Consider the following 13,841-nt stretch of genomic DNA (forward strand, 5'->3'; position numbering starts at 1 on the left):
AAAGTAGACAAATAACCGATTACTGACGATTTTATTAAATTATAAATATACCACTGTTGAATAATTATTTATAATTTAATAAATAACATATAATTATAGAATATTTGAAATAGATGTTTAAATAACTAAGTATAATAAATATACATATTGATGTCTGGAGTCCTGTAGTATCTTTGGATTCTCCCTCTGTAAATCCATCACTGATTCTAATTTATCTAATTTTATTAATTTTAACATTACATAAATTATCTTAAATTGTCAACTAAATTTGAAATTTTGATTTTATTATTAAATATATTATACAATAATAAATATTAACAATGTACGTTCATCAACCAACTTGTTTTTATCTAATTATTGGAAAAATATAAATTTGCAAATTTGCAAATTTTATAGTTGGTGATTAATAATTATAAATTACCCTCATTTGTTCAAAATTTAATTAATTTCAAAATTGTTTTTTTTTTTTTTTTGTCAATATTATCAATAAATAACTATATAACGACTATTTTAAATGTTTTTAAGACATTCTATTTCTGTAAATCATGATAAAAAGGAGGCTATTATTAAAACCTATTATATTACATTAATAAAGATACTTTATAATGGACTTAACTTATTAATAATTTAATTAATTAAAACACACACACACACACACACACACACACACATTATATAGATTTGAAAAAAATGTATTTGGTTTGAAATTTAACATACTTTAAGGGTATATTATAAGTATACAATTGTTAATATTTTTTACGATAGTTGTAGTTCCTAGGTTTAGATTTGTAATTTTCATTGTCTCTATAATTTTTGTAATCTTTGTAGTCTTTGTAGTCTCTGTAAGTAGGTACTAATCTGAAAAATAATTAAATGTAATACATTAGAAAATTACCTCAATTTTTTGTAGAACAATAAAATATATTTATGTTTTATCAAATATAAATATAGAATAAATAATATTTGTCATTATACTATAGTTAGGTTAAGGATAATTATTTGTCAACCAGCATTAGTAACTACAAACAGCAAATGACAAATTTGACTGTGTTTAGAAATTCAATCTGTGTATACAAAAGTGATTATTGAATTATTCTTAACTTGAATATAGTATAGACTATAGAGACTCGTAAATCATCATCTCAATTAGTTTTATACTTTAAAAAATATTTATTTGTTTATAGTTTACAAAGAAAAAAAATATGTAATTTTGAATAAGATAGAATTATTTATAAAATATGACTAATCACTCGGTTCAGAATCTAAAAATATTCCTAACAATCATAAAAACTATAAAATCGATTAGTTGTTAAAAAGCACTTTACTTAAAATAATATTATTAGTATTTGCATGTTATAAAATTAGGAAAATTAATTTTATTTTTATTACTTTCTTTTTTTTGATTTCTTTAAATGTCTTGGACTTTTACTTCTAGACTTAATTTTCAAAGGCGTTCTACTTCTTTTTTTTATTGGTTTTCTATAAGATAAATTTAAAATAATTAACATAATATATAAGTGTGTGTATGTAGAACTCAAGAGAAAATGTTTACTTATTTGGGGTGGTTGAACTAATATTTTCCGGGATTGCAGTAGTTATTCCATTACTGGGATTAAATGTTATTACTTCTGTTTGTACTACTGAATAAGCAATAGCTTCTTTAGCTTGCTCCTTAGCATGATCATATACTTTCTTTGATTCTTCTACACGCTTTTCTAAATCTTCTGTGATAATCTGAAAAGTAATAACAAACAAATATAGTTATACTGAAGCACAAACTATAATTTGTTACTCACTTTTGGCCTAAGATAAAGTTTGAGTATTTTACGACAGATGTCCTGGATGTCTATTTCATTTGAATTAAATAAAGAATACCATGCTGGACTTTTTGGCAAAGGTATTTTTAATTTCCTAGCCGATAGATATATGCAAGCACAAGCAATAGTTTCTGGATCGAATTGAACAAATACATCAGTTTGTAATGAATCATTCATATAGTTCCAGGACATCTGCATTATTGATTGGTGTTTTTCAAAGCCAAGTGCCTGTAGGTACATTACAATGAGTTTATGTGGGTGCTTAACATGTACACAAAAGCCAAGCTCCTTGAGCACACGTCGTTCCGCTTTTATTACCTGCGTCTTTTTCTGAACATAATTTTGATCAAGTACCAACGGTGTAATTAATCTGCAACAGTGGCGGGGTAATATTTGTCTTGTTTTGAACTAATGATGACATAGCAATACCATAGTAAAACAATAAAAAATGGACAGTATGATCAACCACAACTGACTAAACGTATTATTTATTTTGAAGAACTAATTGTTATAGAAAAATACATTACTATTTATATTTATCAATGAATAACATTCTTATAAATAGTTATTGTTAATTTAACCTTCATATTTAAATTCTTAAATCATAATAATTCATAGAATACTCCATTTACTTAAATGTAAAATTAGCTTTTGTTTTTATTTTATACATTATTATATTTTCTTAATAGAGTAGTTGACACTTAATTGACTATTGGGCTCAAAATAAACCGATGCTGATTTACCAAGTTATAAAAATTTAAATATATACCAAAAACCATAATAATTTAATATTATATACATTTTTGGTATGATATTAATAATAGATGTAAAAATCAATCTTTTCACTAAAAACATATTGAATACATTAAATATTATGATTTATAATATAATTAAATCTAATAATATATTTATATATGTATGTACTAAACACAATACTAAATATTACATATTCAAAAATAATTAAGTTTCTGGTTATATGAATTAAGATTGCTTAATATTAAAGTCATAAGTAGGTTAAATGTCATAAATACTTAATCCAAAATACATTTAATACCTTTAAACATAATAATTATCAGACCCTTAGATAATTTAACAACTTTTAAATTTGTCATGTATTAAGTTCACTTCAACTTCAGATTTTATCAAATTCTTTTTAATGATTACAAAGAAAAGTACCTTATAAGATGGAGAATAGTTATGTTCAAATGGTTCATAATATATTCAAATATGATTTACTATTTTGAATCTTATTGTAGAAATAACAGTTACCATTTGTCTGTGAAATTCTTTAATTGTTTAGTACAAACTTTTATGATTAAGTATAATCACTAAATAGAGCACATATTATTGTTATGTACATTAATTTTATACTTTACCTGTCGTTTTGATAAATAATATATTAATATATATATATATATATATACACATAAATATATTAAAAAACCCTAACAATTTTTTAGAGGGAACATCTTAGCTTATTATTGATTAAATTATGTTATAATATAATTTTCTAAAGGTCCAACAGTATTCTTGACGTGACGACCATCAATTTCAATGTGAATCCACCACAATCGCTTTCCTCTCCACAATTCAAACCGAGGGTAACTCACCCGGCAGTTAGCTGTGGAAAGTATCTGCGAAAACGCAAGTTATAAAATAAATTTTGTGCGTTATATTTGCAATTGAATTAACATTAATAAGCATTGATTTTGTTGCATTAGACAATTTACAAATAAAAATAAGTACAAAACAATTGCAACAAAATCAATATATTTTTGTTCACCTTATAGTTATTGTATTAAGTCAACATATTGTAACTTTTTAGTAATTTTATTTTAAGTATTTATATGACTACGAAGTGATTCACTTTTGCATTTATTCACAAATCCTGAATTATGTGATTTTTTTGATACATTTAAATAAAAATTTAATTTATTAAAGTAGTTTATAAACTTTATATATTAAAGACATAAATCCCTGACAATATATTTAGAAGTGTTTCCTAAACTGAGCGATAAAACTATCAAGAGATGGTAATGAAAGTTACAATCTCGATTGAGGGGCATTGCATTATAAAAGTATATGATGGCTATTTCTATGTTAATTTTTTAAATCTGAATTTTCCTTCAACAGTCACATTACCATAATGCTGCACGATTAATTGTATGTTATATATAATTAATAACTATATTATATTTTAAAAATAATAATTATTGCAGATTATTATCAATCCACATTGTATTGAGAATCATTTTTGGAAAGACATCAGCACATTAATCTCATTAAGATAATATCAATTTTATTTATAATTTCCATAATAATATTACACATATACAATAAATTAATTTGTTATTGCATACTTAAAATCTTTGTACTTTTTTGAACAAATATTTAGGAACTACTGCAACTAAAATAACGTTGTCATGCAGACCAAATAAGGGTAACTTAAAAAACTAATCAGAGGCAGTGTATAATTTTTGAACATAAAAGGAATGTTGAGTAAAACAAGTTTGAGAAACATTGGTTTAGAAGATTTAGGGACCATGACGGTTTTAAAATTAGGAAATAGTTTTGGTTAATATAACTTGTACAAATATATAATGTTTTAAGAAAATATATCGTTACTCTGCTTTTATTCATAGCTAAATAAATATTAAAAAATTTAAGAATTGTGCAATATGCAACTGCTGTAGGATATCTAAAAGTAATTAAACATCTAAGATATAAGTAATTTAAAACAACTTAACATAAAGAAAGAAAAATTAAATTAAATTATAAGACTTAAAATGTATAAATGGTTTTTAATGTGTTTGATCTTAGAATTTATTTAAGTTTCTAAAAAAAGGGTACTGTTATATTTATATCATGGTTAATAATATAAATGAATGTATATTAATAAGGCATCAAAAATGGTGATTCATATAAGTGTTTACATTCGTTATTTAGAAAAATTCTAAATTTATTTAAGATATTTCTTTTACATAATTTGATTCATTCAAAACAAAATTTTTGAAAATTCTTCTTTATTATACACAATATTTAATAATTATAATTGTTCAACCTTTTTGGAGTCTCAGGTCACATTCATGCATTAAAAAGTTTGCAGGTCGAAAAGAAATAAAAATTTTACATTTTTAAATTATTTACTATAAAAAAAATAAATATTGTCTAAAATTTTGAAATTAATAAAAAAAAATTTTGTTGTTTTAAAATTTAAAACGGGCCATATAAAATAGCAGCACAGACCGCCGGTTGCCAAACACTGTTTTAGAATAATAACATATTTTTAATTTTATATTCTAACTCAAAATATATTTTTGAAGAACATTAAATACATAAAAATGTAATAGTAGTGAATACTTTAATTAGTAAATTGTTTCTCCGAAAATTTTATTTTTATAAATTTAAATACTCTAAATAGTATTTTGTTTCAGAGTATGAAATTAAAAATGTATAATGTTATTCAAAAAAATATAAGCTTAAAATATAACAATAATAAAACAGTAAAAAAGAAATGAAAATTTGTAAAAAATTATTTTTAAACAATTTCATTTTTCAAAATAATGGGTTTAGGCACTTAAATTAATCATCTGGTATACTTAATAGAGAATAGACAGAATAATTAATTTAAGAATATTTATATAACCTATCAAAATAATTTTATTATGGGTATATCTAGTTTGAGTAATTTTATCCTAGATAATAAACACCAAATATATATATTAGAATATACAAATATGATATTTTAAACTGTGTTTTGAAATATTTTAACAAAAAATCAATAAATTTATTTAGTTATTTTTGTATTGCTGTTATAATTAAAATCATCGAATACATTAACTGATTAAAAACAAATTAAATTTTAATAGAAGTTAAATTAAATATTACTAATTATTTTATAGTGTTTGCGTATTATATCTATATAAATATATTTTGATACCAATGATAATGTTTAACAGTCAGTAATTAAGAAACTAAGTTTAAAAATTTATCATGATTTATTTATTGTATAATAAAAATAAATTATAAATATTACAGTATAGCACACACACCATCTTTTAAACTGTGATTTAATAGGTAATGAACTTAAAAGATTTCTAGACTTCAGGCATTTAATCATATACCATAATATAGGGTTAGGATATGTATTTAAATAGTAATTATAATTAATCATATTATACTTAAAAGGCATTAATTTGTTAAAGTTGATATTTCAAGTTTGTGAAAATTAGTAAAAAAATATATTAAAAACCTAACTTTTAGACAGTGAAGCGTAAACTCTAACCTCTAACTCCAATGTTAAATAAGTACATTTGAAAAATAAAAGATATTTATTATTTGAGATTTAAGTTGAAATGTATATTTTAAATGTCGAAACCTTGAAAATTAAAGATTTCTAGAATTTGTGATGGAAGCATACGCTAACAAATTAGTCAGTTGTGATTAAAAATATTAAAACATAGTTCAAATAAAATATATATTAATAGTATAAAAATGAAATAACTTAAACTTACTTTTGATTTAATACTTGACGGATATGATGATAAACATTAATAACATCACGAATACGTCGTGGTGATTCCTCAACTTTAGAGGCTAAACATGTGCATGCCATTGCAGTTATTTCCATTGGGTAGCGAACAAAAGATTTAGTATAGTAAAATCGTTGAAACAACACTTGTCCAGTTGCCATTGCAACCTAAAAAATAAAAATCATATTACAAATAATGTAAATGACAATTCCTTGATTAAGTGCACACATAGGAGATATTGTTAAGAACAATTAGAAAAAAATTAAAATATAGTTAAATTTAAAAAAGTTGTAAACCAAAATCAATAATATAAAAGGTAATATTTCGTTAGGGCCCTACAGGCTGCCTACCAGTGCACCATTTAAAATGTATAATTTCTCTTCCTCACCAGCTAACCATTAGTTATATTTTATTTTGTTATACACCATTACAAGACTTCCAAATAAAAGTAAATAATAATCATATTTATATAACCTATTATTTACAGTTATGATAGCATATTTTATTATTAAAATTTCATAATTACACATAAATAAACATAACGGAATAAGATAATTTTTTAAAGATCTTTAATTTTCACACTTTTTACTTGTTTAAACAATGGTTTTTGGTACTAATTTAATGGATGCCAAAAACTAAACTATGAATATACAAGAAAAAACCTTAATAAAAAATAATTGGTAAGTAGGTATGTAAAATAATTAATTTTTATAGGTTTATTAGATAATTGTATGTGCTAATTTTAAACAACTACCAAATTAAAATTCAACTAATGAGTCAATTATTCAGAATTACATTCCATTGTTATTCTATTATATTTTATCACAAAAATTACATCCAAAGTTATGCATTTAGGCCCAATAACAATTACAGTGTATTTTCAATTATACACGAAATAGGATAGCAGGGCATCCACGGATAAGCGAATTTTGCGGATAATCCGCAAAATTAAAATTAAGAAAATATTTAAAATTATATAATAAAAAATAAAATGAAAATTTAAATTTAACAACCAAAATTGTAATATTTTGATTAATAGGTTAAAACATAGAATAATTTATTTCCAATGATACAGGATGGACTTTTTTTTTTCATTAAACGCATTAACAATTATCAAAAAGTATTAATATGTATTAAACAAGCGCCATTGTATTTTGCGTAGTTATCGAGTAATCAGCTATCACAAATCACAACACAATTACACCGATAATGATGTATAATGTAAAGATATATTATATTTTTTTGTATACATATAGGTATGTAGATGATTCCATAGAAGACAATGGATAATCCATAACGTGGATAGTCCGCTCGAGAATAATCGAGAGTATACAGTACCTATGTTATTTTTAAGAATGTATTATAGTCCTAAAGCAAAAATATAAACAAGTATTGTGATGATTAATAGTGATTTTTCATATGTACTTTATATATACTTAATAATTCATCACTAAATAACGATAGGCATTTACTTGCCCGTAAATTTGTTGAAAATGTTGTCACCGGAAAATTATATATTTAATAGTTTTTAAGGTTGCTTTCAACGCCTACTTTTGGGAGGGAGCTAAAAGCTGAGCCCTCAATGATTTCTAAATATGTATATCATAGATATGTATATATTATGTGTATGTAAATAAACGGAGTTAAGCACACGTCATACATTAAACCACACCAGCTGTCATCCATCATTACAAATAAACAACACTTCCTATGTGGGCATGATGAAATTTATAAACTAAAAATTTCACCTGAGGAAGTTTGAGCAGCATACCAGCAGTCTGAATCCACTCACAACCGACGATCCTTAGGTCGACTTCGGTTTCAAAATCTAACCCGTCGATCATAGACGGTGTGGATGTGAGCTTTTCCTTAGGCAAAAGTACGTTACTTAGAGTCAACATCACTTTAGTCGGTTGCTTCAATAAATGGCTGTCATGTGTCACGTCGGTACATGTCATTGTCATTGTTTCCATTTTGCACATCACCCACACGCCTGCAGAAGTTGTGATTTTGTCGTTAACGATATACACGCTATTTAGAAAAATAAATAACCTGATACAATAATTTATATAATTTTACAAACACGAATTACGTCTAGAACAACGATATTTGAGTACAGTTATACTTTGGTTATATTATAGTTATAGAACAATCGTGCAAAAGATTAGTCTACAACGGTTAATAAAAATAAAATACAGTTAAGTTTATTGCTTAAGTATATTTTAATTCGTTGGTTTTAAGAACCAAGATAAAAATTATTAAAATAAATAATAGCATGATAAATTGATAAAGCTGTTTATTTATTATTTTTCTACACCTGTGCGTTTATCCGAGATCGTATTATCACTGTGTTATCAAGCTCTACCCAAATAAAAATTCCATAAACTCATAAACCGTTTAAGTGGTATACTGGTATAAGGTCTATGAATATACTAATATACATAATAAAATATCCTTGGTAGAATCATAGAGTACTCTATGATTAGAATAGATTAAATTTATTAATTAATTTATTTTATTTATTTAATATCTATTTAATCTATTCTGTGCCTTATAGTAAAACTATAATACTGTTCTGGAGTATAACAATGTCGAATTCCCGGAAAAAAAAACCCAACGAAGAACCTCAGAAAAAATCTACACTTCAATTTTTTAAATGCTAATTACAAAATTATTTATAACTAATTATAATTAAATATAAATTATTATATTAAAAAGTTCATTTAAAACCTATATAGATTTAAATAAAACAAAATATATCATATATAAATACAATGTCACGATACATATTTTAAAAATTAAAATTTATCAATTTGAAGTTTTTATATCTTATACAGTTATACACATAGATATATAATATGTCTATGGTTATACAGTATATTGTTAAAATATTGGAAAACGCGACATTTTGTTCCTGGGATTTTTATTCCGATTACTATAACAATGTCATAACCTACCTTTTGTTCACTCATTTGACTATTTAAGACGCCATGCCATATGGATGATATATAGCCCTCAATAGCCATTCGCACTCGCACCCTTTAATAAGGTACATTTAATATTCTGATATTGAGCCAAGAAAGCAGAAGAGCATAAAATTTGGACTTAGATAATAAATTTAGGATCATTTAGGATTTACATGACATAGATAATACATGATGAATAATAATAAATAATAATAATTCAAAAAACCTGGTGAAGCCAAAGGCGCCGAGTACAAGGTGGCTCGGAGGCTGCAGTCCCCTATGAGCTTGATAAAGTGGAGCTTTCTTTAAATGGCTTGCGGCAGTTTATAATTTACTTGCCTACATAAATTCTGACGAATAAGAATCTTGGAAGTTTCTCTGAGTAAATTATCGATAACGACACGGAATGGAAGACCCGATTGGAAAGTACGAGCTTTGTGGATAGGGAAGGCTAGAGAATTGGATGTGTTACGGAATGGTCTAAATGGCCCACAAACCCCAAAGAAAAAGAAGTTTAATGAATGACTGAGGCACCCACCGCTGATACTTATCTTATATCATTCATTTTATTTTACCATACATTATTCTTCAAATATCTAATTAAGGAATTTCACACGAATACATAACGTATATAATTTCGTACCTTTTTCATCTGCAGTATAAACATTATATATTTTATATACCGAGCATACGAGAGATGAAGTGGTGAGCGTCAACTAAACCGTCTAAACCAGTATCAAAAATATATAAAAACTAGTTTAACTTTGTTACCACTATGTTTTGGGCAGTGCTGTGTTAAGTGGGGGGGGGGGCAAAGAAGGCAATTGTCCTCGGGCACCGGTCTTGTAAAAGTAAGGAGGCACCTTTATTTGTGCTTAATATGCTTAATACCCATAATAGCTATGGCATAGCCCCGAAAACCAAATAATATGTTATAATTTTATAAATACTCGTAATAAACAAAACTATTGGTGATCGATAACAAAATAAATCTATTTAGCCTTTCTCATCGATAATCCGTTACAATTCTATCGACGACCGTAGTCTGTACTGACTATTCTGTGGTATTACCATTGATTATAAATAGTAAATAATAAATATGTATTATATATTTATATATAGGGTCGGAGCCGGATATTGGTCTGGCAAGTTATCGAGTAAAATTCGGTGGGCCGCTCAAATAAATAGAAGCAATTAATACTATTTAAACAGCAAGTTGTAAATGTTGTAATAAAATAAATGCTTTATTCCCTAATATTAATATATTACAGCAAAAAAATAGTATACAACAATAGAACCACAGTAAACTTAAAGTCTTAAAACCGTATCCATTTTAATCAAAGACAAAATGTGTACTTGTTAATTGTTATCTGTTAATTATTATGTTATTACTATAATAGTAGGTATTACGTATACTATTGCAAAATAAACTATAATATGTATGCTTAATGCTTATACAATTTATTTTTGAATAATTGTGTTACAATAATTTTCTATACGTCATATATTGCATAGGAAATATTTCACTATGTTATGCTTAAAATGCTTAAATTATTATTAAATCTTAATCTTGGTTGTAAACGTTTAACAGTTGAAACTAATTGTAAATACAAAGTTTAAATAAAAAAAAAAAATTATTAAATCTTGAAAAATCTTGAAAAATCAAAAAAAAATTGCAGGGAGCTAAGCGTCTCCTAAGTCTCCCCTAGTTGCGTTAATGTTAGTGCTCTTACTACTCTAGAATTTAGAGTTTTAAACCATTTTACTAAATAGTAATACGATATATCATTTATTTAAAATTTTAAATACTACATACAAGTGTTACAACTTCTGTAGTACGTATATACCGTATCATCGTTTAGTCATGTTGGCAGTACTGCAAAAAGACGCGTTCAGCATTTATAGTTCCACGAGAGTAGTTGTATACTTGTATACTGTCTAATTTGCTCCATGAGCTATGTTGCCGTGACTCACGCTACCCCGGCCGCGTAACGACTAACGAGTAACGACCGTAAAGAATAACGTCCTGACGTCCGCCATTTTCACGGACGTCTCATCCGCGCGATCATCAGTTTTCGATTTTTGTAATTTGTAGATTTGTTGCACGCGTCGTGCGTTAAATACTGTCGTTCGGTATTTTACGCGTATTAAGAGTGAATTTCAGTATTTTTGGTGTTCAGTAAGGACCAGTTACCGCGATCGCAACACATTCACGATGAGTTACAGCAGACCGCCCCCACGGATTGAAGGCATGGTATCGCTGAAAGTTGACAACCTCACCTATAGAACAACGCCTGAGGACCTGAGGAGAGTGTTCGAGAGATGTGGAGAAGTCGGAGACATCTACATTCCCCGTGATCGGTTTACTCGAGAGAGCAGAGGGTTTGCTTTTGTCAGGTATAAAATAGTAATATATCCTTTGACCAGATCGGCGCGTGACCGTAGTCGTTTGGTTTTGCAAAAATGATTATAAAACCAAGCATTGAGCTCGATACACTTTATTATTTGCCGCCACGGGTAGAGCTTCCCTGCTAGCCAGGTTGACGTTCCCTTTGGTGGCAATATAATTAAACGCTGTGATCCGTAACTTTGATCTTATCTGATTTGCATAATCTTGCTTATATTATTATTATATAGTTTCAATTAATAATTTGCTGGTTAATTGTATTCAAATTTTTTTCTTCAGATTTTATGATAAACGTGATGCCGAAGATGCATTAGATGCGATGGACGGTCGCATGTTAGATGGTAGAGAATTACGTGTTCAGATGGCTCGCTATGGACGTCCAACTTCACCATATAGAAGAAGACGCAGGAGGTATAATATCCTAATAATAAGAATTAAATTGTTTAATTTTACAGCTTAATGTTCGGCTTCTTCAAAACTATGTGTGTAGGAAACCAAAACAAAACTAACATTAATTCAACTACAAATAAACTCTTATCGTTGCTTGGCTTAAAAAAATTAATTTGTAAAATATATAATATACTATGAATGATTTTAGTTTATTCTAAGTATCCATCAATAATTTATATAAATAATTTATTTCATATTATGAAAAATATTTTAAATTTACAATAAATATTTTTATGTCAAGCAATATTATAACAAGATGGTAAAAAATATTGTTTAGGTATTTTCATTCAAGATATAAATTTATATTGTTCTTTTTTTTTTTATTATAGTTTTTAATAGAATTTGATTTTCATTGATTTTGTTTGTTAATAATTTTTATTTTAAGTATTCATTATCTGAATTAATTACCTTTAATTTTTACTTGTTACATTACTTCTTCAACTTAATATCAAAAAACTTACTTTATTTTGTTAAAAGACTGAGCATTGTTGAAAACCCATTCATAGCAGCGACACTATTTTCAGGTGTGGGGTGTAATTGGGGAGTGGCGGCTGAGTGCTGTGGCTGAGGCTGAGGCTGAGGCTGAGCTAAGGTGTAATAATCGTGCTGACCGCAGTAGAAGGCGAGGGCGTTGTTCCTGCCCATAGCAGATGCATGCTGAGTGCTGACTAGCTGCTGATCAGCCGAGTGCCAGTTGCAGATTTCAGTTTGCTGAATTTAAAAAATAAATATAACTAAACAAAGCAATCCTGAGTCATCCTGGCAACTCTGTTTAGGGTTAGGAAATAGCTGATTTTTAATTTATTACAATGCCCACATTTTTTCTTTTTATTGCGCTTAAATAGTTTAATCCTTATTAATATTAAATGAAAAATAAATTTACCCCAACTGGATGAAATTAATTTGAATGTTTTTAAACATAAACATTGTTGTATGTTATTTGATTTTAGTTATAATTATTATACATCCAATCATGTTAATGCTATTGATTTAGGTCTCGTTCGCCTAGACGTCGTTCATACTCAAGGTCCAGGTCTCGTGGCCGTCGTTCACGTTCTTACTCTAGATCACGATCACGTTCACGTTCTGGTAGTAAAAGTTCAAGAGGGCATTCAAAATCAGCCAGTCGGTCAAGATCATAGGTAAAAACTAATTATTTATTTTATTCTTCTTGTATTTTTAAACTATTTTTTTATGGAAGTATTTATTATTAGAATATATTCTTAATTACATATTAATTTATCAAATCTTTTATAAACAAATATAAGTATCATAAATTGATTTTTAGATATGTAAAAATAAAACTTCTGCCAAAATAAGATACAATTAAGTTATCTACAGTAAAACTGAATATTAATATTAATATTTTTAAAATTTTGATTTGATTTTTTACAGATGTGAATCTTTCAAAAATTATACAGAAAAAAACTGATGAAACAAACAACAACAGCCACATAATTTGTTTACATTATCATAATGATTAAAAATATTTCATGCCATTAATAAACTTGAAATATTTAACTTCTTCAATAAATAAACAATCATTTTGTAGCCTAAATCTTAGTTTTAAATGAAAATAAAACTTAGTTTTTAAAATATAATCTAAATTTTATATTATCCATAATATCATAATTATTCTACCAGTTATTCATTACTATAATAGTAATAA

At 26.4% G+C, this 13,841-nt stretch overlaps 2 protein-coding genes across 3 annotated transcripts; one reads left to right on the plus strand and one right to left on the minus strand.

Annotated features, from left to right (window-relative positions):
* Nucleotides 1–676: 676 nt before the first annotated feature.
* LOC113557992 (cyclin-L2-like) lies at nucleotides 677–8,630 on the minus strand. Of its 2 annotated transcripts, none has more exons than XM_026963525.2 (7): nucleotides 8,467–8,630; nucleotides 8,098–8,380; nucleotides 6,332–6,516; nucleotides 1,797–2,187; nucleotides 1,553–1,734; nucleotides 1,390–1,479; nucleotides 677–858 (listed from the first exon to the last, which is right to left on the minus strand). In XM_026963525.2, exons 2-7 carry the CDS (start codon nucleotides 8,329–8,331, stop codon nucleotides 747–749), a joined length of 1,194 nt encoding a protein of 397 aa, XP_026819326.1. In that variant the 5' UTR covers nucleotides 8,332–8,380; nucleotides 8,467–8,630; the 3' UTR covers nucleotides 677–746. The 2 variants fall into 2 exon arrangements, with proteins under 2 accessions (XP_026819326.1, XP_026819325.1); XM_026963524.2 differs by having other exon boundaries at nucleotides 8,098–8,342; nucleotides 8,402–8,630.
* Nucleotides 8,631–11,291: 2,661 nt separating this feature from the next.
* LOC113557092 (serine/arginine-rich splicing factor 2) lies at nucleotides 11,292–13,627 on the plus strand. The gene is made up of 4 exons (XM_026962401.1): nucleotides 11,292–11,712; nucleotides 12,002–12,133; nucleotides 13,167–13,314; nucleotides 13,568–13,627. Exons 1-3 carry the CDS (start codon nucleotides 11,531–11,533, stop codon nucleotides 13,312–13,314), a joined length of 462 nt encoding a protein of 153 aa, XP_026818202.1. The 5' UTR covers nucleotides 11,292–11,530; the 3' UTR covers nucleotides 13,568–13,627.
* The last annotated feature ends 214 nt before the right edge of the window (nucleotides 13,628–13,841 follow it).

Source organism: Rhopalosiphum maidis, chromosome 1 (genome assembly GCF_003676215.2).
Source record: "Rhopalosiphum maidis isolate BTI-1 chromosome 1, ASM367621v3, whole genome shotgun sequence".
NCBI lineage: Eukaryota > Metazoa > Arthropoda > Insecta > Hemiptera > Aphididae > Rhopalosiphum > Rhopalosiphum maidis.

Excerpts from the sequence above, each read along its gene's own strand:
- LOC113557992 (XM_026963525.2), bottom strand. The coding sequence starts at position 8,331 with ATGTGCAAAATGGAAACAATGACAATGACATGTACCGACGTGACACAT. Across the intron at positions 1,735-1,796 it reads AACTTTATCTTAGGCCAAAA|ATTATCACAGAAGATTTAGA; the intron begins GTGAGTAACAAA and ends ATTACTTTTCAG. Across the intron at positions 859-1,389 it reads AAGAAATCAAAAAAAAGAAA|ATTAGTACCTACTTACAGAG; the intron begins GTAATAAAAATA and ends ATTATTTTTCAG.
- LOC113557092 (XM_026962401.1), top strand. The coding sequence starts at position 11,531 with ATGAGTTACAGCAGACCGCCCCCACGGATTGAAGGCATGGTATCGCTG. Across the intron at positions 11,713-12,001 it reads AGAGGGTTTGCTTTTGTCAG|ATTTTATGATAAACGTGATG; the intron begins GTATAAAATAGT and ends TTTTTTCTTCAG. Across the intron at positions 12,134-13,166 it reads TATAGAAGAAGACGCAGGAG|GTCTCGTTCGCCTAGACGTC; the intron begins GTATAATATCCT and ends CTATTGATTTAG.